Source organism: Sceloporus occidentalis, unplaced genomic scaffold (assembly GCF_023333645.1).
Source record: "Sceloporus occidentalis isolate IW3139 unplaced genomic scaffold, rSceOcc1.0.p SCAF_22, whole genome shotgun sequence".
NCBI classification, from domain to species: domain Eukaryota; kingdom Metazoa; phylum Chordata; class Lepidosauria; order Squamata; family Phrynosomatidae; genus Sceloporus; species Sceloporus occidentalis.
The window spans coordinates 7,154,902-7,178,861 of record NW_028317002.1 but is presented as its reverse complement, the minus strand read 5'-3'; the positions used below and the strand labels follow the sequence as shown (position 1 = coordinate 7,178,861).

Here is a 23,960-nt window from a genome sequence, read left to right as displayed (position 1 = left end):
ATGATAGGAGTGGGATTGCTGTTAGCAATTATATCTATATCTATATATATATATATATATATATATATATATATAAATATTGTTATCGAATTTTTCTGTCCAATTTTGGTGTGTTACTTACTTTTAATAACACACCAAAATTGAACAAAAAAAATATATAATTGCTACCAACAATCTCACTCCTATCATGCCCAGGCAGTCAGTACATGGAACCTGAGCATGATAGGAATATGATTACAGCCTCACTATGCCATGCTATCCCCCCCACATACACTTACAAAATCCATGCTATCACACACACACTCATTCACAAACATTCATTTTAAACTATAGCATAACACCCATCACTCTCACACACTTACTAATTCACTCTCACAGAGTGTTTTCATACCTTTTCTCTGTCACTTTTCCTCCTCTTCGTTCTTCCTCTTCTGTGTCCTCTCCTTCCGGTGCAGTAAGGACGGTGGGAGTGGCTTCAGTGCTGTGCGCCTGACATCAAATCCTGACGCACAGCATCAGTTGCTGCGTGCATCGCAAGGGAGAAGGATCGGAGGTCTGTATTAACAGACCTCCAGCTCCCTTGATTGATTTTAAGCCGGTTGGAGGGAGATCCTTGATCTCCCCAACCGAGCTTGCTCCTCTAGCGGCGGACATTACTGTCCATCTCTGGAGGGGTGCTGTGCACACAACTGGTAGCGGACCGCCCCCCCCCTTCGGTACGCTTCTGGTTGTGCGCACAATTTTTGTTCGTGTGCGCTCCCTCTGAAAGCTATGTGCGCGCGCACAAGGGCACAGCTTAGCGGGAACACTGCCTTTGTGGTCTGCAGCTTGGAGCTGGTGTATGATGCCATATCCCTATACCAGCAGGTAAAGAGCAAGCCACAAAACAGTCTATGCTGGTAGTTTCGCAGATCTACGCCTCAAAACTGTTGATGGGCCCAAGGGACAGTTACCATGTGTCTGTAAGGTAAGCCTGGGTCCAGGCAGCTTGCCCTGTGTTAAAGACAGCTTGGATTTGTACTCCAACTTGTATCAGTGCTGTACAAAACACAGCCTGATGACAAAAGCACAAAGGAGCACCTGCCACTTTCTATTCCTTAATGTCATGATTCCTCCTTATGGATGGGTCACAGAGATGAACTGCCTGAATCCATGCCTAGGGGTATAATCACAAGTAATTCTGACACTCACCAACTTAAATACCACATGTAACTTTCTGTTGCCATGTTTAAAGCAAGTTCTTTGTAAGAAAATGCAGGTTTTTTTATAGCACACCCTTTTATAAACCTACCCACAAGAAAAATTTGGGTCCAATATTGCGATTGTGTCCCAGTTTAAACAAATAAATGCCATGCACTCAAATAAAATGATTTTATTTATATTGTTTAGCAGAAAATCCATTGACATGTACCAATTCCCATGATGACCTATCATTTTGTAACAATGAAAAAACATTCCTTTGGGTATTTCAACCCATTTACATACAGGAAAAACAATGATTTTTAGATATTATGTCCACTTTGTAACAGCATACAGTATTAACTCAATTTCAATTTGTATATTTTCAGATACAGGATGACAAAATAACATAAGCAACCATTTCTTTTGAATTTTTTCAGTAGCTTTGTAGTGCTTTTCTTGTAACATTTAGATTACATTTCCTGATCTCCAATGATTAACACCTTTTCAATATAAGACACGCGTGTTAAATTATCAGTTATGTGGCCGACCCGGCTATCTCTATCCTTACCATGTATTTCCACAGCTGCTGATCAATTACAACTACCATGATCTCCCGGTAGATGATGAGAGCTGTATGAGTAAAACTGCTGGAGAACAACAGGTCAATTACACCTGAATGAGCGATCAAGTGCTTTAAATATTATGTCACCAATATTAGTATTATGAGGATGCAAAGACATCTTGAGACCGAGTTATGGCTGTATCCTCCGGTTTGCTAAAACAGACTGAATGTCAGAATATTAGATACTAATATCATCATTGGAGATAGAGTGTAAGAAATAGGGATGTAAAAGTATTATTTGCCATTTCATTTCCATATACAATTAAAGATGTTACTGTTGTGTCGGGGGATCAATCATGGTGGGCCTTTCGGCTTTGGGCTAGTATAAGAGCATCCTGTGCACATGGAAGAGGAGGCATAAAACCTGCAAATACCAGGGGAATCCGAGCACTAACATTAAGACACTAATTTAGTGCATAGGTTGAGGTGTTCTGCAGGGTACAAAGGGTGTCATAGCTGGGGAGGAATCACACATGAAGCAATGCACTTCAGGCTAATCCATGAAAAGAGTGGTCGATATTGTGTCTTGCACATTTTTTTCTTCTTTAAACACATGTATATGAGAACTGATCTAGAAACAGGTCAGGGCCATAATTAGAAATAAAAGCAGAATTACTGAGTTACTGAAATACAAATCCGCCGGAGACGGTTCCTTCATTTCTGAAGTAATCCACACAAAAGGTTTGCCAACGTTTTTGACTGACACACGAGAAGATCATTACTGTAGCGGAGAGCTCTTCAGGGGGATCATTATTCTAGACTCCATCTCCTGTATGAGGGGAACTAATGAACAAATAATCATTAGACATGCTGGCCCACTAGAGTGGCTTACAGAAAATACAAGATTTGATTTAAAACCATTTGTTAAGGAATGACTTCAGAGTATAACTAGCAACTTAAACAGTTTTAGACATCCTGACATAATTGAGATTCCAGGACTTGAAAGTCCTCAATCCCGGATAGAATCCAGAGGCTCTGGTCAGACTACAAACCATCCTATGGCTAATGCATACTGTAGTATAACACATGCATTTTCCTGCCCTCTAATGCTAGCAAGTCAGTGTTATTTTGTGATGTTTTAATGGTCAATTTCACTATGCCAGCAATTTGTGACTAGCCATTATCTACCATGTCTAAGCAGGAACCAGCTCAAAATCCGACCTTGGTCTCTCCTTAAGGACGCAAGTCCTTAATTTGTGGTAGAGCCATTAGCTGAGCCGGAGCCTGGCTTAGTTTTGGGTCAGCCCATGTTACTTTTTAACCACCTTCATTCCCCTGTAATTATCACATTTATAAGAATATTTTGTTAATTAACCTGTTACCTTTAAAACACTATAAAATATCTTAACACATAGTGCCCACAACCATTATTTTTAAAGAATAACAATACACTTTCAATCTAAAAAGCACCTTAAAATGTGTTTTAAGTTTCTAAACAAGGTGAAGGTTTCACCGCTGAAAAGAAGTTGTGAAAAGGTGCTCTACTGAGACTATTAGACAGATGGGAAAATTAAATATAATGTTGTTCGTCAATCTAACTTTTTGTGATAAATGAAATAGTTATAACACAAAATCTAGCGTGCCAAAACAGGTAAAACTAGTGTCTAGTTTTCAAGAAGAAAAAAAAATAATCGACATAAATCAATAATAATAATATATCATTTTAAATAACACTAGCTGATGTGTCCGCCATCAAACGTACAGTATACATGGCATACGGATAATATGGGTGAAAGTTGGGAGTGTGCAACACATCGCCAGTTTTATTTACTGTATATATTACCTGTATAGTAGACACATTCATCCCAGCCGTCTTTCTGCCAGGCAGCGTTCCTGATATCGTCTCTGCTTTGTAAGTCATTGTAGGCTATAGATTACAGACACACATTAGGATAACACATTTGTGAAGAATCAATTTATTGTATGAAATATCTAAACAGCATTTTTAAATCCCTGAAACATTATCACATACCAACCCATGTAGCCAGTAGCAACGCAGCTTTACTCATTCTAATCAGAACTTTTATTGCAAGAAAATATAAAAAAAAAAGGGATTATTTTTAAACCTTTCTTTAAAAGCACATCCCATTGATGCGAGATCAGATAAATGAGTCTTACCCCACAGATGATGGACCATGTAGAGTTGGCCAATCTGAGAAAAAAAGCCAGCCACGGCCTCACCGCTGTCCTGACGATATCGTATGGCACGAGCCCTAAGTGATGAGAGAAAAGTGCAGGCCATATCACACAAGTCACCCAACGCTACTACCATAACAGCAAGCCATAAACCATTATTGATATATTAAAGTAATCAGGGCATGTTGATTCAAGCAAAAACACTTTGAATTTTCATATTAAAAACTGTGAAGCCCAATGTCATTGTGGACTAAGCAGTAGACTCGTGCATTTGGATTCCTACCAACTTTCTTAATTCGTACGAATGTTATGAAAACGAGGAGGGACCCCCCAAAAAACGAAAATGAAGCAGAGAGCTCCGTTTTCCCCAGTTGGGGGAGAGTGTGGCTGAAGGCCTCTACGAGGCCTGGATCATGGAGAATTGGACACAGAAAGAGGAAAGAGAGGTAAGAGAAGAAACGGAGCTGCGGATAAGGAGACAGGGAGGTGCTAGTCGTGGTAGAGAAGGTAGGAAGACAGTGAGAGAGAGCGTGACAGGAAGTGAATGGGAGCGTGAAAGTGAGTAAATGAGGCTAGAAACAAATTTTATTACTGAATGAGAAAAGCTCTCCAAATTTCATCCGAAGGACAGGAAGCGAAATTCGCTGTCCAAAAACAAAACGGTCCAAAAACTAAACAAAACATTTGTTTCAATCGTTTTTGGTCCATTTGCACAAGTCTACTAAGAAGCAGCTGGGCGTTATATAATCCACTCTACGTGCACATTCAAAAATATAATCACCATCGAAAAGGTTGCAACAATTAGTATACTGTATTTGAACACAAGGTTTTGATTTACAATTAGAATTCATATTTCAGTTCAGCTTTATATTATGCTTATGTGAGGTACAACATTCCTGCTTTTTCAAAGTCTATTTAATGCAAGGTGCGGTTTTTTGCACTTTATTTCTATATAATGAACTCTCATCAGGAGCGAAGGAGGGATTTTTAGGACACACTTAAAATTTGCAGAAAGCAAGCACATGCTTTGCAGGTAGTTTAATCATTCGACTTGAAACTGCTGTGCTGACTGTCTGCATTTTAAGTTGTTTAACACATTATCACAAGGTTGCAAAACTACTCCAAGCAAAGTGCAAATAACACAAAAAGTCACTTTAATTAGAGAGCATGACAATCCGTCATGGGGCAAAAGCTGCCTTCTTCTTCTTCTATTTCTTGCCAACTGATTGGCTTCTTAAAGGTGTCAATAAGTGGCAAGAAAGTCCCATTATAATCAATGAGAGAACTTTACACATGGACACTAGGGTCTAAACACGCAGCGTTGCCCCCAGAGCCAGCGCTGGTGCTGACCGACGGCGCATCACGTACAGGGAGATGTACTTGGAACAATTCAAGTATTGTTTTGTAAATTAGGGAGAACAAAACACTTTGCTTTGAAGTAATCTTACTAATTTAATAAAATTAATATAATGATCTTCAATAACTTAAGATATGCAATTATTGTAATTGAACCAGTTCTGTGGATGTTGTCCTTACCAGTGGTTTCCCCATTCAATCATGGTTCCAGGCTGGAAGAGAAAAAAATCATGTCCCATGTAGCAAAATAGAAATTAATTATTTAACCTTTCTGGAAAGATGCGTGTGCAGGTAAAGTTAGGTAATAAAGGCCAGATTAGGACAAGTGTGCCCCTGGTTGTACATGACAAGGTCTATATTAAAAAGTAGAGGTGTCCAAGGTAGTGCTCACGAGCCATAAGCCTTTTAGAGTTTTGTGATTTCTCTGATAAACAATTATAAATACCGATACCTACAGTTGGTAACGTCTTACCTCAAGCATGTGGTGCGTCTCAGCCCAGCGAGGACTGGATTTAGTTAGCCATGTTTTACAACATACTAATATTTGGCAGTGAGAAGTAAACGTCACACAATATTGGCGATGAATACAAATCATATGAAGTAACTAAAGCCGAAATAGCACTGGATACATAAAGGACTGCTGAATAAGAAGCAAATTTTGTTATTAGAACCAGAAAAATGATGATGACCTATGTTTAACATATGATTGTTGATGATGGTTAATATTAACGTGATTAAACATGTATTAAATATATATTATAAATATTTTAACTGCAATATACAGATGTGGGTAGAATACCACAATACAATATGCTGTAAGCGCATATCCAGACACTTTTAGAGAATAAAGATGTCGTCTCACCTGACACAATGAGTATGTTTGCTTGTGTAAGGGCAGCTACAGCTTTTGGAGAATGATCTCCTCCATTTAGCCAGGGGCACACAGAGTGATTGACATCCCTTCCCCCAATATAAAACATCTCGAAAGACCACTTTGGTTTTCCCTGTCTACTTTTCCTCAGCAATGCTTCTTCTATTTCCTCCTCTTCAGTCTTCTTTCTTCATCCACACCTCCCTAGTATCAGAACATTTCTTCAAAAGGACGGAGCCTCTCCGCAAACCACCTCCTCCCGATTGGAGGGACGGGGGAGAGGATGTCCACGTGGTGCATGCTGTGGCTCTGCTCTTTACTCTGGGACAGGGCCGGCCCAAGACAAAATGCCGCCTGGGGCGAAGTTTAAAATGCCCCCCCCATTATCTATCCTTCCTCTCCCTGCCCCCCCCCCTTACCTTTTAGCAGTCCTGCGGTGAGTCTCCCTGCTCGGTCTTGGTGCTGGCTTGTAATGCTGAGCGCCGGAAATGACGTCATCTTCCGGCGCTCAACATTACAAGTCGGCACTGAGACCGAGCTAGAGGGCTCGCAGAGGAGAGAGTGAGGGGCGCCGAGCGGGTACTGACAACTTGGTAAGATAAAACCACTCGGCGCCCCTCTCTCTCTCTCTTCTCGGCTTTAAAATAAAGGGCTTGGGGCCCTTTCAAAAGTGCCGCCTGGAGCGGTTGCCCCACTGGGCTCCATTGTCGGGCCGGCCCTGCTTTGGGAGGTCTGGTAGCTGATACCAGGAAGAAGCAGACGAAGAAAGAATAGGAAAAGGCAGAAGAAGAAGCAGAACTGCGGGATAAGTAGCACCAGGGTCAGACCCCCCGAAGTACGCTTCTGCATGTAGCAGCCTGTGACTGTAACTAATAAATCTAACAATATTTGCACTCCCAACCACATGGCCCTGTCTTTACAGTATGTACATGTTTCCCAAGACAAACTTTTTATTGTATTTGGCTTAAAATGCGTAACTGCTACAAAACGCTCACCCTTAGCTGGTAGGATCTCAGCTCATAAATATTGGGCCCTTTCCGTGGGACAGGTTCATTCCAAAAACTAAACTCCAGCAAGAGTTGGTTTTTACGAGACAGCAACATGTTACCCCGAGCTTTCCGAAACTCTGTAAACTCCTGCATGCAGAAAAAAACAGAACATGAGACACAGAATGGGAGATCATGGACGTTGCGGTGTACATTAAGAACTGTAAATGTAGTGAAACTACACATTTGCCTGGAGTTCTGTTTTTACAGGGTATGGATCATTATTTTGTTAATAAAGGTTGGCTATCCTTTCCATGGTAGAATACACGCAGTTGCACAATTATGGCGAATTGATCTGATGTTTCAGTGGCTCGCATGTCTGCCTTGGAACTCACAGAAAGAACTTACTTGGTTTTTTCTAAGCTTGCTCATGACCTCTGTTAGAGCTGGGTATCCCCCCTCATACCTCCACAGGTGGACTAAAGCACAATAGAAAAGAAAAACATATCTTTAAATAGATAATCCATATCATTGAATAACAATGAATATAACATATGTGAGTCATTGCATAGCTAAAAAAAGCTATGGGGAGAAAGGAGAATAACTACTCCCCAAGTGTCACTAAAGGGAAGCAAAAACAGAAGAATAGGCAAGAAAAGAAGAAGAGCAGAGGAAAAGGAGATGGCCACACGGAATCGGTCAGCCGAAAAGGTAAGAGGCATCGGGAGTCAGCCTGAGTGAGGGTGAGCGACAATGAATTTCGTTTCTGGATGGAAAAAGCCATCGAAATTGTGTCGAAGCTGAAAAGGCCAGGGAACAAAACGTGTTCCCTGAAAACGAATGGACCAAAAACTAAATGAAAAGCTTGTCTGCTTGTGTGTCCATTTGCACAAGTCTACTGCCTAGTGTTTCCCATGTATATTATCTCTACGTAGAGGGAGAGAAGAATGTTTTTTGTAAATTACTTAAATGTATTTGGAAATAGTCATGTCCCTGTAGTTTAGGAAAAACAAAAATATTTACTTATATGCCAGTCATAAGAAGAGTAAATCCTCTCAATGCCTTTTTGTCAAACAAGGGTAATAATACTGTTCACAGCAGCCACCCACAGAAATGTGCACCACTAAACTAGTATTACTGGGAAACACCACATTTCTGGACAATTCCACCAGTTGTGTGGTTAATTGGCACATTATGAGAGTCATTTGGTATGATCCATGTCATGCCCTATAGCAGTTCCCTGTAGTTCTTGTTGAACTGTAATTCTTAGAGTGCGTTAATAGTAAACCATGTAATGGGCATTCTGTAGAGAAAAGTTTTTCTATGGGCTGGCCAGGGAACATGAGTTTCATTTCAACAACAGTTGGGAGAGCTTGTTGGTTGGTTGACAGTTGGTTGACCCTGCAGTTACACATTGTTTTGTAGAACATACCAGCTTGATCCTGCTCTCCATACCATGTATTCCATGTCCCCACCAAAGTACATGGGTAGTTTTCATCTTCATGAACCTTTGGCAACACCTCCTCACTCAAAAAGAAAAGTTAAGACAATGTCAATCGCTAATAAGGGCAAGCGTGTCAGCAAGGGTAAATCAGAGCAGAGATCACCTCAGATCATCCCATTATGCTGTGGTGATCCAGGTTGTATAAAAGACGACTTTCTCAATTCAACCAATGCCATACCAGAAGATATTTCAAGAGACGTTTAAAAAGATACTCTAGACTCCTTGGTCTATGCAAGCCTACATTTTTTGGTCTCCCCTTAGTAATAGAAATGAATAAACAGAGGAAATACATGTGTGGAGGGTAGGTGCACCTAGATCCAGTTAAGTCCTAAAGAATAAAAGTGAACCTCCCATTACGCTTTAGGCACTAATCAGCACTTTTAATTCTCACTGTCCAATAGGCACCACACAAAACAGTTTAATGACATTGGGCATTGCAAGAACTGGGGGGACAGCCGACAGCAGCCTTAAACTGAACTTTAAGAACTATATACATGCACCTCTACAATGACGTGAAACTAAATGCAGCATCATAAACTTCGATGTTAGTGTCGCCATTGAAACTTAAAAATCTCTGAAAAGTTTGTGTTTTTTTATGTGATTAACCTTTAAGAGGAAATATTAAAATGACACATCTGCAATGTTTTTTTTTGCTTAGCAGTTAAGTTATAGTGTAAGTACAACCCCAGAACAATACAGCTTTTAGGACTTACCATAACTTGTTATAGGCATCAAGGCACTCTGGCTTCACGTTGTGGACTGAAATGATAAAAAAAGAAATAAAATAATAAAACGTCAACTCTGTATGTCTAAAGAATTGAAACCTCACTTAATTGTGGCATTAGAGGTGGTTGTAATTTCCTGGTTTCTAATGGAATCCAGGAGCATTGCTACACTGCCTTATGTGCCATTCAGATCTGCTGAAGATAAGCTATCCGAGTGGAGTTCTAGCTGAATTTATTTCCATAACCCAAAATCTAGTTGCCACGTTTGGATGCAAGAGACGTGTTATCGTTTGGCAGTATAGCAGATGGTAATACTTACACTGTATTTTGTACAGGTTGCTGGTTTCTCTCTTGGCCAACAGATTTGAGTGGGCATCTTTCCTCGGATCCACCTTACGGACAAAGAGGGAACGTAGCCAGCTGTCTTCTTTAGCCTTTTGAGCGGAGGAGGAGATCCCCCTGTGTTTATATAATGCATCTTTATTAGTAAAAGATCAATACCATCCCCTGTGCAGGCACATCAAACATACATATCCAAACAGCAATGACCCAGAGAGAAATTAATATATGTCTCCAGGGTCTAAATAATGGTGATGGTCTAGTGGTGATATTTTTACATCCGCAACTGAGTGCTATAAGTAAAGCCGTTTATAAAGGGTTTTTTTATATAGAATGACCAAAAAAACACAATTACAGGTTTTTACCCTATGCACAAAATAGGGCAATGATTATTTTGCAATAAACTTAAAAAAACCCCAAAAAACATTTTATTATTATTTTTTTATGACCAGTCTGATACAGATTTCCCAACTAGAACTTAGATGACATTCCTACGTTGGTGAAGCTGATACAAAGCACTTGGTTTTTTTATTTTTTTTATTTTTATACCTACCATAGGTTCCAAAAAATGAATAAATAAAGTCAAAACCCAATAGTGAATAGAAACATAAAACTTTTTGAAAAAACTTTGCACGTTGTCCGTTATTGGCTCCTCTGATTCCACTAAACATGAAGTCAGATAATTTATAAATACTGTTAGGCAAAGCCAAAGAAAAAATTAAACATTCTTTTAAAAATAGAATGTTATTTAAATGTATCAAATTTTATATGTTTGCTCACAAAATTATATTAAAAGTGTATAATTTCATATTATTTCTCTGCATACTGTCTTAATTGTCTGCTTGCCAATTATATATATATATATATACACACACACACACACACACACACACAGTATATCTAATTGTGCGATATCCCTTCGCGAACATGAACTGTTTCTTTAAATAGCTCTAAAATGAGAATGCACATAGTAGTGGGGTCACACAAGATCAATGGTGCAGGCAGGCTGTCCTTCACTCCATGTGTTGCTTAACTATAGTCATTCCACCGAGTGCAACAAGGAGTCTGGCATTAGAGCTGGAAATGTTCCATGCGCACCAGTGATTCCGTACTTCTAAAGTCTGCTATTATTTCACATTGAGCCTGACCAGGGCATATTGCTATGGGCTATGGTTTGTTTTATAGAACAAAAACAAACGGGTAATAAGCACTGAATGTTATGTTCAAATATTCAAGCCAATTGCCTGGGTCGAGATGGGAAAACAAATGTGCTAATGGCTAATTTCTTTATTGCACGGAGACCATCATCCAATTACGCAATTATTACAAAAAGTTATGTCACCTAATTCCAAAAGAACTCACAAAATATATTGATAAGGAAACATATGCCCTGGGGTCTGTTAATGACACCAATGCGAAGAATTGTGTGACCTACTGGCTACACACACACATATATATATATATATTACTGGACTAATGTAGCTATATTTTATAATTTTATATACTATTATTAATAATAGTTATTTAATTATTTTTTTCTTTAGAGAGAAGAACTAATCAAAAGAGAAAACTGGTAGGAAGATGACCATTTGAATACGTCTCATCAAGGTGCTGTGGCCACATAAAAGATATAACCCCAGGCCATGGAAATAAGTAACTGCCAGCCACCAGCTGCTATAAAACAGGCATATCTCATCGGTCTATATAAAGTGCTTTAATAGTGGAGGAGCAGTCCTGATAGAGCAGCACTGTCAGTGGAGTAATGATTAGCCAGGGTCTGTGTGATGGGGCAGCCTGCAGCTACATGCTAGGAGCATGTCCAGGGCAGTGACCTTGAACAGGTCCTGCTGTGATCCGTCAAACGCCAGGGACTTTGCAAAGACATGTATGTTAATGTAACATGGGGTTACATGTAATAAGCACATACACCACACACCGATACGATAAGCCCCGCTCCAATACTAATGGGGATTGATCAGCGAGGTATGACCAGGACTGTGAACGTGTACAAGCATATAGAAAACGACCTGGGACGTGTTTGGATGGCATCACACGGCTATAAAGGAGACAAACTCGGTCATTGTCGCGTCTTACCTGATCAGCAGAGGACTCAGCCCGCAGGCCTGAATCCTGTTCGCCCTACTCAAAGCCACGGACACGGATCGGCTCGCCATCTTGCACAGTCTGCCGTGCTGCCAGCGAACGTCAGGGTGCGGGGAGGAGCGCTTGTGTAATACCTAATGCGGCCAGCAGATGGCGCGGCGACTAAGCCACTAGTAGGTGTCGCGCGTCAGGTTCGGCTGAAATGAACCTGTAGAGTAGACTGCTGCAGAGGGGTTTATAAGAGATAGGGAAATGATTATTATACCCATATGGAACTGAAAGCACTGCCAAAAAGTATTCGTGATTTATAGATCTGCTATCAGTGTTTAATTTACACCTGAACAGATGGCCTTATTAAAAAAGGAGGGATTGTGCGCTAATGGAGCATGTGTTTTTGATAAATCTCAATATAAACCTGTAGTTTACAGATAAATGCATTCAATGTGCCAATTGTATTCGATAAACAAAATGAATTATGTTTGAAAATCCAAAGGGCTTATTTGTCTCCACTTTTAACACCGAAAGAGATGAAACTGAGAATAAAAAGGGAAAACATTTGGAAAACATGTCTTTTTTTAACTTTAAATCTTTATTGAAGTGCCCTCATGTCGAGAAAATTCACATTGGCGCACCAATCCTTTTGGACAAAAGGAGTAACGTATTATCATATCATCCTACTAAGTACAATTGGTATCGGACATTACAACATTTTCCGAGGTTGGATATTAGTATTTTTATAGTTATGGAGAGGAACAAAGAGGGAGGAGAAGGGAAAGAAGAGAAAAGGACATGAAGAAGAGGAGAAAGAGAGAACTAGGAATTGCTAAGAGCCTGAATGTGCCAGCGTGTGATGGGTCAGCAAAACCAAACCCGGGGAGAAAGACTGTAGAGATGGTAATAAAAGACATCCCGATGCTTCTCAAACACAGTTGAAGACTTGAAGCGTGTTTGTTGCCATATGTCACACAAATATATATTATATATATATATATATATTCGCAAGTTCTTGTAGTGTTTTCTGTGTCTAACAAGAAGAATTCAAGATGCCTGTCTGTTTGCGATGCCAAATTTCAAACCGGAGTAAAAAACAGTGTTTAATAAGACAAATTAACGCTAACACACACTTACACACTAACATAAACACACACTTATACTCACTCACCCAAAACCACACCATCATCACACCCTTACCTTCACACGAGCCATTTTTCCAGCTGCCCTGACACCGTGCAAGCGGCAACACAATTACCACGGGGTCGCCTAACATTGTGGTAAGCGCGTCCGCGTTCCTGCCTCTGGGAGCGTGCCAGTCCAACCGCTATCATATGCATTAAAAAGCATACTAAGGCTGGAGTATCCCTTTAATATGGTTGTTGATTCAGTGAAAAAACTTTTAAAACTCCATTGATCCTGTGCCTCTGCATTATTTCTGACATACTGCCGAAGTAGTATGGGGGGCACTTCATAGCAAGCTGATTCTCCTGATTTTTTTTTTTTTTAAAGAGATTTTATTGAGTTTTCAGAGGTAAGTATAAACATGATAAAGTACATCAACATCCAATAACATACTTTGACCTTAAGCCTCCCTGGATTCTCCTGATTTGTTCATCCATACAGACACGTCACGTTATTAGGCCTTTGGAAGATTAACGTAACAACTGTTTACAATAAAACAGTGCAGATTATCATGGCCATCTAGGACAGTGAAGAAACATTTTAATTAAGCAGGGCTGCAGCTAACACTTTACAAGGGAGCAGCAGGGCCGGCCCGACAATGGAGCCAAGTGGGGCAACCGCTCCAGGCGGCACTTTTGAAGGGGCGGCACTTTGCCGCCCCAAGCCCTTTTTTTTTTTTTTTTTAAAAGCGAGAGAAAGGGGCGCCGAGTGGTTTTCGCTTACCAATCTGTCAGTACCCGCTCGGCGCCCCTCTCTCTCTCCTCTGCGGCGAGTCTCCCTGTTCGGTCTCGGTGCCGGCTTGTAATGCTGAGTGCCGGAAGATTTCCGGCGCTCAGCATTACAAGCCGGCACCGAGACCGAACAGGGAGACTCGCCGCAGGACTGCTGAAAGGTAAGTACAAGGGGGGGCGGAGGGAGAGGAAGGGTAGATAAGGGGGGGGGGCGGCATTTTAAAATTCGCCCCAGGCGGCATTTTGCCTTGGGCCGGCCCTGGGGAGCAGGCATGAGAACTCATTAACAGTAAACCCTTTTTAAAGCCTTTGTGTGCCAAACTCTTTAAAAACGCTATAAACCATGGAATCAACAAATAGGTGTCCACAGTACCGGATTCTGTCGTAAATACAAAGATGTTCATGAAATGGTAAAAATTCAGTTGTGCTGCATCCTTCCTGTAGATACGCAGACCTCACCGACAGCTAGATAATGGTTTTATGTTACAACGTATCATTATAGTACTGTTTCAGCACCAGGCAGTCAGTATTTTAGAACTGTGTGGTGGCCTTTCAGGAAGAGGTCTGAAGCAAAACACCAAAACATAGTGGGCTGAAGGGACCCTTCCAAGGGGCCTGTTCGGCAAATGATTTCACCTTAACATCAGGATGCGTCTCTAGTACATGTAAGTGACTACCGATCACACTAACTAAACACACCATTAAAAGGGACACTCCATCCATCATATGCACTTTAATGCATTCGATAATGCATGTGGTCCCGGTCAAACACTACTGCCTGCATGCACATGGTATACTCTCTGCCAGTCAGCTCCATCGCTGCCTCGACAAGAGTTCCGGGTCTAACAAGACGTATCTTGGGCAGAAGGTACTTAGATTGATTCCAAGCCGAGGAGCTAACGGCCCACGGAGTGGGTGTTACATCGCAGCTCTAAAGATTCTACAGGTTTCTCGTTCTTTGATGGTGATGCTGAATTGGACATTGGAGTCTGTATCACTAGTGACAATAAATAACTCACTATGAATTTTTACATTAAGTAGTTTGGTCAAAATACCAGAATCTGAACTACTCAATATGCACTGGGTAATTATCAACTCCTGTAAACATGTATGCAGCATACCAAGTTGCGTATTGCAAAACCATTATTGCAGGTCTGTCGAAGCTTGGAAATCTGTACTGTAATAATCAAGCATTTGAATTAACAAGACCGTATTCTTGTTCGCTCTTTGCTGCATTCCTTTTATGTTACAGAGAATAAAGCTTTATAAGATCCTTTATGTGTTGGTGAACATTAGTTGTAGAAATCAAACCAAAGTTATCACTCAAAAAAGTATTTTTAATTAATCGTTAGTGGTGTATGTGCTCGCAGCAGAACATTTGCTTTTCTGTATCCTCCCCCTTCTTAAACAAGTGGCCGTGTTATTTGACTTTGAGTTACATTTTCCCAAAGCCCAGGCTGCTTTCATTTTTTAAATTATATCACATACAAGGAAACGTGTTCAGCTAAGATTTAAAGTGCTGGAAGGCTGGACTGTCTCTTTAACCCCTTAACCCCTTCAATCCCAGGGGTTTTTGGTACCTCAAAGCCCAGAGCAATTTTGCCATTTTTGGGGTATGTCGGTTTACCGATGATTCTCTTTTCCTGTGAATAGTGTACCCATATAAACTATATATTGTTTTTTCAAGGAGAGATAGAGCTTTCGTTTGATACCATAGTTGGATGATTAGCTGGAAATTTAGAATGAGTAATTTAGTAAAAACTAGCGAAGATTAGAAAATTAATCTGAATCCTCACAAAATTAGGTAAAGTGATGGAAAATCCCCTCCAAGTTTATTAATTCAGGTGTCCTGATTTCAGAAATACCTAATTTATATAGATTTTCCAGACTTTCCCAGCACCAGGGAGCATACTATAAGGTGTACAATTTTGTATAATTTTTATGCCTATGGCTTAACGGGTTTGGGGGTTGTGAACGGGGGCAGGAGGGTTATACTGGCTAGATGTTATGCTAGGGCAATGGGAAGTAAGGTTTTTTAATAATTTTTTTATTATATATTTTTTACATTTTTTATATATTATTTTTACACAGAAATGGTTAGAGGTCCTCCTAGGGACCTCCTGAACATGCCAGTGATGTCACAATGACATCACAGCTCACATTAATACAAAATTATTTTTTTTTTTTTATTATATATATATTATTATTTTAATGATTTATTTAATATTTTTTTAAATGAATTAACTTTTTTTTCCTGCTTTTCTCTTTCAGGACGGGAGGGGGAGTGAGAGAGATGGTTTCTCACTCCCCTCCCTGCGATCCCCCTGCACCGATCACACTGTGATCTCTATGCAGGTCCTCACAGACCTGCATAGAGATCGCAGCGTTTCTGTGCCTCATCGGAGGGCAGGATATCCCCGCAGGGGATATCCTGTCCTCTGATGACCTTCCGGGTTACGTCAGCAGCGACGTAACCCGGAAGGGAATGCCCGATCGCGCACTTTCAACCGTAACAGCTTACCGGCTTTCATGCCGGAAGCTGTTACGGGAGATCGGGCAGCAGAAAGCCGGCGATGCCGGCTTCTGCTGCCAGGGGGGAGTCCAGGCTGTCAAACGACAGCCTGGTCTCCCGTGCAGCGGCAGGGATGTGTCCCTGACGCTGCACGAAGGGCTGGACGTACTGGGACGTCCATAGGGGTTTCTTTGTGGGCGTTTTTTGGACATCCCGGTACGTCTATAGGGGATTGAAGGGGTTAAGGACAATGGGCGGTCCCTAAACCCATTGAAAACAATGCATTTTAGCCCGTACATGTACGGGCTTTGTCATTAAGGGGTTAAGGTGTGATGTTTGCTCATCTGCACGTACAAACCAAGTCTAGGCAGTAATACCCATCAACCGCAACCCATTGAGTCCACAAAAGGAAGCAATGTTGCCAACCTAGCAGGTTCCTGCTGCAAATTTACTAAACCCATTTTACTACAGAAGCCAAATCTACTTTAGAAATAAGAGGCTACAGATTTATTGAGTGACAGAAACATTTATACAGTGTATGAAGTGCCATTTAACATCACTCATTTTTTGCGTGCACGGCCAAAATTCACCACGGCAGAGAAAACGACCACAAATTCACATCAGCGCCTTTGCACAAGCCAGCTAAAGATCGAGTACAAAGGCTACTTCTACGGAGGCAAATAACGCGAGCCTGGGTCCTGAGGCCAGTCTGCCGCTTGTATCTTAAGTGAAACAGGTATTACAGTCACGTGTTCTCAAGGATCCACATTCTTCTCTGCTTTTGGCTCTCCTGAAATTTCCAGATTCCCCAGTTGGTCGTTCAGCTCCGCAACATTAACATCTGCTGGACTTTCTAGAAATTCGGTGCCCGCGCACAGCTTTCCGGTCAGAGGATCCACCACTCTGCCCACTTTGTAAACAATTTCGGCTAGCTCATGCTTCACATGCTTGGATCTCCTCTCGGGCAAAGCTTTCAGCAGCACGATATCCCCTAATGTGCATTGCTCCAGCGCGTCATGGGCAAAATAGGTTTTCCTCTTATTGTAATACTAGACAGGTCGGAAAGAAAGGAACACAGTCATACGAAGATGAATCATAGCACCATCATTCCATTGTAAATACTCTATAGCATTCATTCCATTCAGCCTTTCCACCCAAATGGGAATCTTACCTTAATCCCTGAAAACTGTCTAATTTGTGTTATCATAATTTAAAATTGTTCAAACATATTTCCCATGATAACGTAACGCAGTTGCTGCACATCTTATTAGAATAAAGGCAGGAGGAGTATTATAACACTTATACGAGACAAGAACAAAATCGAAATTCACCTTTAACAAATAACTGTCCAGCACCATCCTCGTCACTCGGACTTTTGCAGTCTTCCTCATCTTCGTCCCTATTACTTTTCCTATAACCCATTTTGCGTGGACAGCCACACGTACCGCCGACATGTTGAAAAGAGAACCTGCAGTGAAGAGCACAATAAGTTAACCCTTCAAGTCTTAATTAGCAAGATGAAAGAAGCGCAGCTCTGGGATATCATGCTGATTTGTAAGACACATCAACTCCAAGTGTAATCATCTCTGATTACTACATCTGCCAAATCCCACCCAAACAAGACCTGGGGCGCAATCTTTATGTAATCACAAGAGGAATCAGTGTTAAAGCACCAAAGGAGCAACACACAAAACACAACATGCTTTCTGGAACGTTAGGCTAATGTAAAGATGGGACAAGCAATTTGTAAAACGCTGATACACATATTTCTGCATCATATATAGACAAGATGGAATAATAAATAGATTAGGTTAATTAGGTAGATTCCCTTAATGACTTAACTATGTATGCTATCTCATTACAGCTGTTTTGAATGCTTTACGCCAAAACACACACTCACCTAGCTCTCAGTGTCACATGCACCCACTTCCTGTCTCCCTGACCTCTGCCAGTTCCGTGACATCATAAGACGGCGTCGTACGCTTAACTCCTTCCACGCCCGGGCGAATTGTGCGCCTGTGATTTGTCAGCGCGCCCACTAGTGGCGGTGTGTGGTTGTAGGGTTGCATTTGTGCATTCCATCCACATTGGGTCTTTAACACCAGTGAGGTATTGCGTTTGTTAGGCGCTATAATGAGAGCTGAATTCCAGCAATACAGCTTGTCATCATAGGTTAGGGACAATATAGGCTATGTTCAGCTTAGTGAATTATTATTACTACTACTTTCTAATAGGGTAGTAGATGAGTGGAACAGCTACCCAGTAGGAGTGGCTGCATGTATGTTATAGGGATATGGTTATCCTGAATCTAAGCGGAGACCAAAGAAGCAGACTAGGTGGGTTGAATGGCCCTCATCTGCCATAAAATTCTATGTTTATTATTATTATTATTATTATACTAAAATGATATATATTTTCTTTCAAAGACAGAGCTTTCTTTTGATTTTTTAGATGCATAGTCCAACATTTAATATGAAGACTACATTAATGTAATGAAACATTTCTATATTGTACAATTTGAAAAAAAAAAACAACACGCGTAGGTTTTTTCAAAAGTGGCCTGAAACCAGCCTTTTGGTTTTCTCGTGCACTCGCTTATGTGAGCCATAACTCCCATCACCATTATCATCAGATTGTCAGTGGGATGTGAGTTGTAATCCACAAACACAGGTGCACGAGAAAACCAAAAGGCTTATTTGTATAGTTATATATTATTGATTTTGTGTGCAGGTGTGTGTGTGTGTGTGTTTGCTCTGCCATCGTTTTTCAGTGTGTCAGCCAGCTGATATATATATATATATATATTTTTATTTTTATAATTATTGATGTCATGACGGTTTTAACAGGTTAAGTCCAAACAGTTATGTTCTGCACTATTTGTCATGTCCGGTTTAACCATTGTTGGGCTGCAATGAATTACGCTGCTGTATAAATCCATAAATAATAAATATAATAGTAACGACTGTCTAATATAAATGCTAAGAAATATCAGACACATAAATGATCCAGTACTGTGTGGGTGTACGTGTATATATATATATATATATATATATATATACATACACTGCATTCTTTCCAGCAATAGATACTTTGTTATACATGATGTGTCACGCAAACACACAATGTGATCAAAGAGATTCTGGCAAACAAGCCAGGGGTCAAAAGCCAAAGGTTCATGTCGTAAATACGCAGGAGGACCCCAAGCAGCCTGGTGGGGCGACAGGAAGAGTAACTGAGAAAAATCTCTACAGTGAATAAAAAGGTTACTAACTCAGTATATGTCAAGCTCACAAGTATAATTCTAGATATATCAAGCCACTGCAACACTTCTGTACATAGCCTCCAATTTCGGGTAAAGGTAATGGGGCCCCCAAGGTGGGGCCCGTTTGTGGCGTGACATGGATACAGGTGGGACAGGTACATCTGCCTTCCTTTCCTGTCCAGCCACCACCGGTTGAAGCATAACACAGGTGATATGACCTCACACCGGGTCATTCTTCTTCCATGCATCTCAAGGTTGCCTTGTGGGATCTGCGATTGAGGTCTGGGCTACAATAGCCATCTTTAATGGGATGCCTAAGAGACAGCAGCTGTGAACCCCTAAGACAAGTCTGGGCCCTAGGCAGCTGCCCCTTTTGCTCTGTGTTGAAGGTGACCCTACCCATTATGCGTATTCCATCGTGGACGCTAAACTCACCGGAGGTTAAATTGTTGCGAGCACAATATCTGTACATCCGTGTAAACGTCCAGAAATGAGCTCTGGTAACACGCGGTATATTTATAAGATCACTTATATTCTCTGTGACAACTTCTACACTGTATCGAGAAGTTTTAGGATTGAAGCATGTGGACCGCCTTGCTGTTCTCAATACACCAGTTTTAGGAAGCCTTGTATAAAAAGCGATTCTGGTGCAAAGTTGGTGAAAATTGATGTTGTAACTATGGCAACCAATGGACTATTGCTGCTGATTGGATGATTTAGTGGGTTTCTATGACGTTAACCTCAGATGTCTTCCCGTGTGAAAATCTAATATATATTTCAGTACTTTCTTCGCAGAAGATCCTGTCGTACCAGAGATTACAGTCTGCCTGCTGATGGAAGCATTACCCTGCTAATTACTCGCATTTGTCTACCATTCCATTCAGGTGGAACACCTTTTTTTTTTCTTTTTATTGCTCATTCCTCATTGGTTGGGAATAGGGCCATTAAAAGCTTAGCAAATGTGTCATGGATTTGCATGCCTCAGTTCTTTAAACTCACATACACAGGGGACGGTGTCTGACTCCGGAGAGGTGTGCTGGCTCGTTTTCAAAATGACTCAACTTCATATAATTTAGCAGACTAAATTCTTTTGTACAGGAGCATGTGTTTTATGTATAGATATATATGTATATATATATATATACATTTTTTTTACAAAGATATTTGTGAAGAATCAGCAATGATGATTTTACAGCGACACAGCAAGACATATGTATACATGGTGTTGATGCCACACCTGAAGAACGTATGAAAGAAAGAAAGAAAAAAAACTCTGTTTCCATTACACAGCAAAAATATTACTCCGCAGGTGCTACTCTGGAGTCTGCAGATCGATTCTATGCAAAGAATTGTTTTGATGAGTTTGTAGCATTTAGAGGGTAAATTCAACTCTCCTCTATTCCAAACATGTCTCTTCTGGCCAAAGCTGTTCTTCCTGTTATATGAAGACAGGTAAGGATTTTTTGTTCTGTTACAAAACTGTTGTTATATCCCATCTGCCATATTTACAGAAACAGTACTTTATAATACAAATGGCAGATATATAAATCAGGGAATTTGGTGCATATTATGTGTAATTATTAGTAAAGCTAAATTAACTACCACATCCTAGGTGGCAATAACATATCGGAAACATCGGAAACTATCTGTATGTATAAAGGCTGGGGGTTCTGTTTATACGTACCCATTATGTCACAATTTGGGTTTTATTATTGCCATTTCTGTAATATTGTGCTTGCCAATATAGGTTTCTATCTATCTATCTATCTATCTATCTATCTATCTATCTATCTATCTATCTATCTATCTATCTATCTATCTATCTATCTACACATACTTATAAGTAACAAACTATATCCTCTCCTCAAAAAAAATACATAATAGAGTTATTATTTCTGTGTTGGACAAAAATAGCTACCAGGGAAAAAAATGGAAATAATTTTGATGAGCCAGTAGACCAATTGACAGCTATGGCGCAATGCATGTTCATGCACAACATCTGGAAAATGAAAGCCCCAAGTTTTTCTTCCCCACCCGTGCCTCCCTCACCTCCTGCACCTTGACATCTTGGGTATTGTGGAGCCCATGCAGCTTGGGTTTACCAATTTTTCAGTTGAGGAGAAGAGGAGGGAGGGCCTGTGCCTTTACTGCGGTAAGGACAGGCACCTGCTGCCAACCTAAGGTCCCACGGGGGGACAAGCCTTAGGTGGCGTCTCGGTGTCCCTGGCTATCCATTAGGATAAACTTCTAGTCTTGGTAGGCCTCTCGTGGGGCAAGATTTCCATCATTACAGAGGCACTCATTGACTCTGCGGCAACGGGCGTCTTTATCGACAGCACCTTCACCCAGAGACACTCTATTCCTTTGCAGCTGCGTACCGCTTCACTTGCCATTGAGGTGATTGATGGCAGCTCTCCATCACGAAATCATACAATTCCAGGTGATCCACTCTCCTGATTACCTTGTGGTCCTGGGTTATTCGTGTTTGCATAAACACAAGCCCACGTTTGATTGGGTAAGGGCTGAGGTCATGGCATGGTTGCCCAACTGTTGCAAGACATGCCTAACGAAAGTGGTGAAAGTGCTAACCACTTCTCCGGTATCTTTGCTGCTCGAAGAGTACCAGGAGTTTGAGATGTTTTCGATAAGGGCCACACTGGTAAACTCCCACCTTCCGATTGCACAATTGAGCTGCAACCTGGTCTCATACGTCCTAGAGGTTGCATCTATCCTCTATCTGCCATACAAAATAAGGCCATGGAGAAATATGATGCAGATGCGCTGTCCCAGTGGTTCATCCATAAGTCCTCCTCTCCTGCTGGGGCCAAATTCTTCTTCTTGAAGAAAAAGAGTGGAGAACTGAGACCCTACTCGATTCCACTTACTACAGAGCTATTTGATCGCTTCCTTGAAAGTGTCCAAGGTGTTTACTAAGCTCGATTTACATATAATTTGGTAAGGATAAAGGAGGGCCAAAAATTCATAAATCATGTCCACAGAAAAATGCTCCAACAATGTGTGGTGGTATATCTAGACGACATTCTGATCCATTCCGCTTCCACGTACAGGTGTTGCCCGAACGTGGCAAAGGTTATGAGAGAATAATCTATTTTGCAAACTGGGGAAGTGTGAGTTCCACCCCAAATAGGTCACCTTCTTTGGGTAGGTGATTTCAGAGGTCGGTTTCCCAATGGACCCTGAAAAACTCGGCTGCTCTAGAGTGGCTGAGACCCATAGGACCCCGCTCCCTTCAACGGTTCCTCAGGTTCGCTAACTACTACAGGAAATTCATACGTAATTTTTCCTCTATTGTAAAACCCCTTATTGACATGACCAAAAAGGACAGTAACACCTCTCACTGGTCCCCGGAGGCAATCAAAGCCTTTGAGTCATTAAAGGGTGCTTTTGTTGCGCCACCCATTTTGGCAAACCCGAAACCCGAGCTTCTATTCATATTTGAGGTAGATGCGTCTGATACAGGAGTAGGCGCCCTTATGTCTCAATGTTCTACTCCTGGGAGCCAGTTGCACCCATGTGGGTATTTCTCCAAAAAGTCCTGCAGAATGCAACTAGGAAATTAGTTACTTGAGATGCTGGAGATAATATTCGGTCCCAAGGAATGATGGACCTTATTTTTATCTTGCGTTAAATATGTGGTCTTGTACCTGCCAGGGACTAAAAATATCCGGGCTGATGCTTTGTCTAGACAGTTCTCGAATGCTAAGGAAGAGAGCCCTCCTAGTCTGATTATTCCTCCAAACCGAGTACTGGCCATCATAACATCTCCCCTTGGGGAGAGAATAGAGGCTACCCAAGTAGATCCATCTGCTGAAACTCCCTCAGGGCACTGTTTTGTTTTGGTAGCAAAGAGGAGCTCTACCACTATTTCTGGAAGCGCTCGAGGATTGTACACTGTTTTTTTACCATCTAATAAGTAATGGTTTTCATGGGGTCCATTATAAGAAGCATTTGGTTTCCATAGTTCAGTACAATCTTGGATCTAGATACAACCTCAGATGAACAATAACACATTACATGTTACACTGTGTCATGATTTATTCAACAAAAATAAAGCCAAAATGGAGAAGCCATGTGTGAAAAACTAAATACACCCTGCTTCCATAAGAATTGAAATGCTAAGTAGAAGATAAGTGCTGCTAATGAAATGCCCATGATTAATTGATCATCAGCAAGTGTGACCACCTCAATAAAAGCCAGAGTTTTAGCTGTTTACTGGTCTGGAGCATTCATTGTTAATACAATCTCAAGTAGAAAAGACATCAGCAATGATCTTAGAGAAGCAATTGTTCCCCAGCAATTTGGGAAGGGTTATAAGGCCATTTCCAATCAATTTAAAGTCCATCATTCTACAGTGAAAAGATTATTCAAGTGGAAAACATTCCAGACCATTGCCAATCTTCCCAGAAGTGGACGTCTCAGCAAATTCACCCCAAG

The 23,960-nt window shown here is 41.0% G+C and overlaps 2 protein-coding genes across 2 annotated transcripts; both read right to left on the bottom strand.

The window, feature by feature from the left end:
- Positions 1 to 2,522: 2,522 nt before the first annotated feature.
- On the bottom strand, positions 2,523 to 11,895 carry LOC149300939 (protein NipSnap homolog 2-like). The gene is made up of 10 exons (XM_089484626.1): positions 11,816 to 11,895; positions 9,702 to 9,841; positions 9,371 to 9,416; positions 8,586 to 8,680; positions 7,562 to 7,632; positions 7,163 to 7,303; positions 5,477 to 5,508; positions 3,923 to 4,017; positions 3,588 to 3,671; positions 2,523 to 2,587 (listed from the first exon to the last, which is right to left on the bottom strand). The coding sequence occupies exons 1-10, from the start codon at positions 11,893 to 11,895 to the stop codon at positions 2,523 to 2,525; spliced, it is 849 nt and encodes a 282-aa protein (XP_089340752.1).
- A 5,103-nt stretch (positions 11,896 to 16,998) lies between these two features.
- LOC149300938 (small ribosomal subunit protein uS17m-like) lies at positions 16,999 to 19,977 on the bottom strand. The gene is made up of 3 exons (XM_089484484.1): positions 19,941 to 19,977; positions 17,575 to 17,711; positions 16,999 to 17,292 (listed from the first exon to the last, which is right to left on the bottom strand). Exons 1-3 carry the CDS (start codon positions 19,975 to 19,977, stop codon positions 16,999 to 17,001), a joined length of 468 nt encoding a protein of 155 aa, XP_089340610.1.
- Positions 19,978 to 23,960: the final 3,983 nt, after the last annotated feature.

Coding starts and splice junctions, on each gene's coding strand:
- LOC149300939 (XM_089484626.1), bottom strand. CDS start 11,895: ATGGCGAGCCGATCCGTGTCCGTGGCTTTGAGTAGGGCGAACAGGATT. Junction 7,304..7,561: donor GCAAGCTTAGAAAAAACCAA/GTAAGTTCTTTC, acceptor TTCTGCATGCAG/GAGTTTACAGAGTTTCGGAA. Junction 5,509..7,162: donor TGAGATCCTACCAGCTAAGG/GTGAGCGTTTTG, acceptor TTTCTCTTCCAG/CCTGGAACCATGATTGAATG.
- LOC149300938 (XM_089484484.1), bottom strand. CDS start 19,977: ATGTACAGATATTGTGCTCGCAACAATTTAACCTCCG. Junction 17,712..19,940: donor TCGCAACAATTTAACCTCCG/GTGAGTTTAGCG, acceptor TCTTCACTGCAG/GTTCTCTTTTCAACATGTCG. Junction 17,293..17,574: donor TGGACAGTTATTTGTTAAAG/GTGAATTTCGAT, acceptor CGACCTGTCTAG/TATTACAATAAGAGGAAAAC.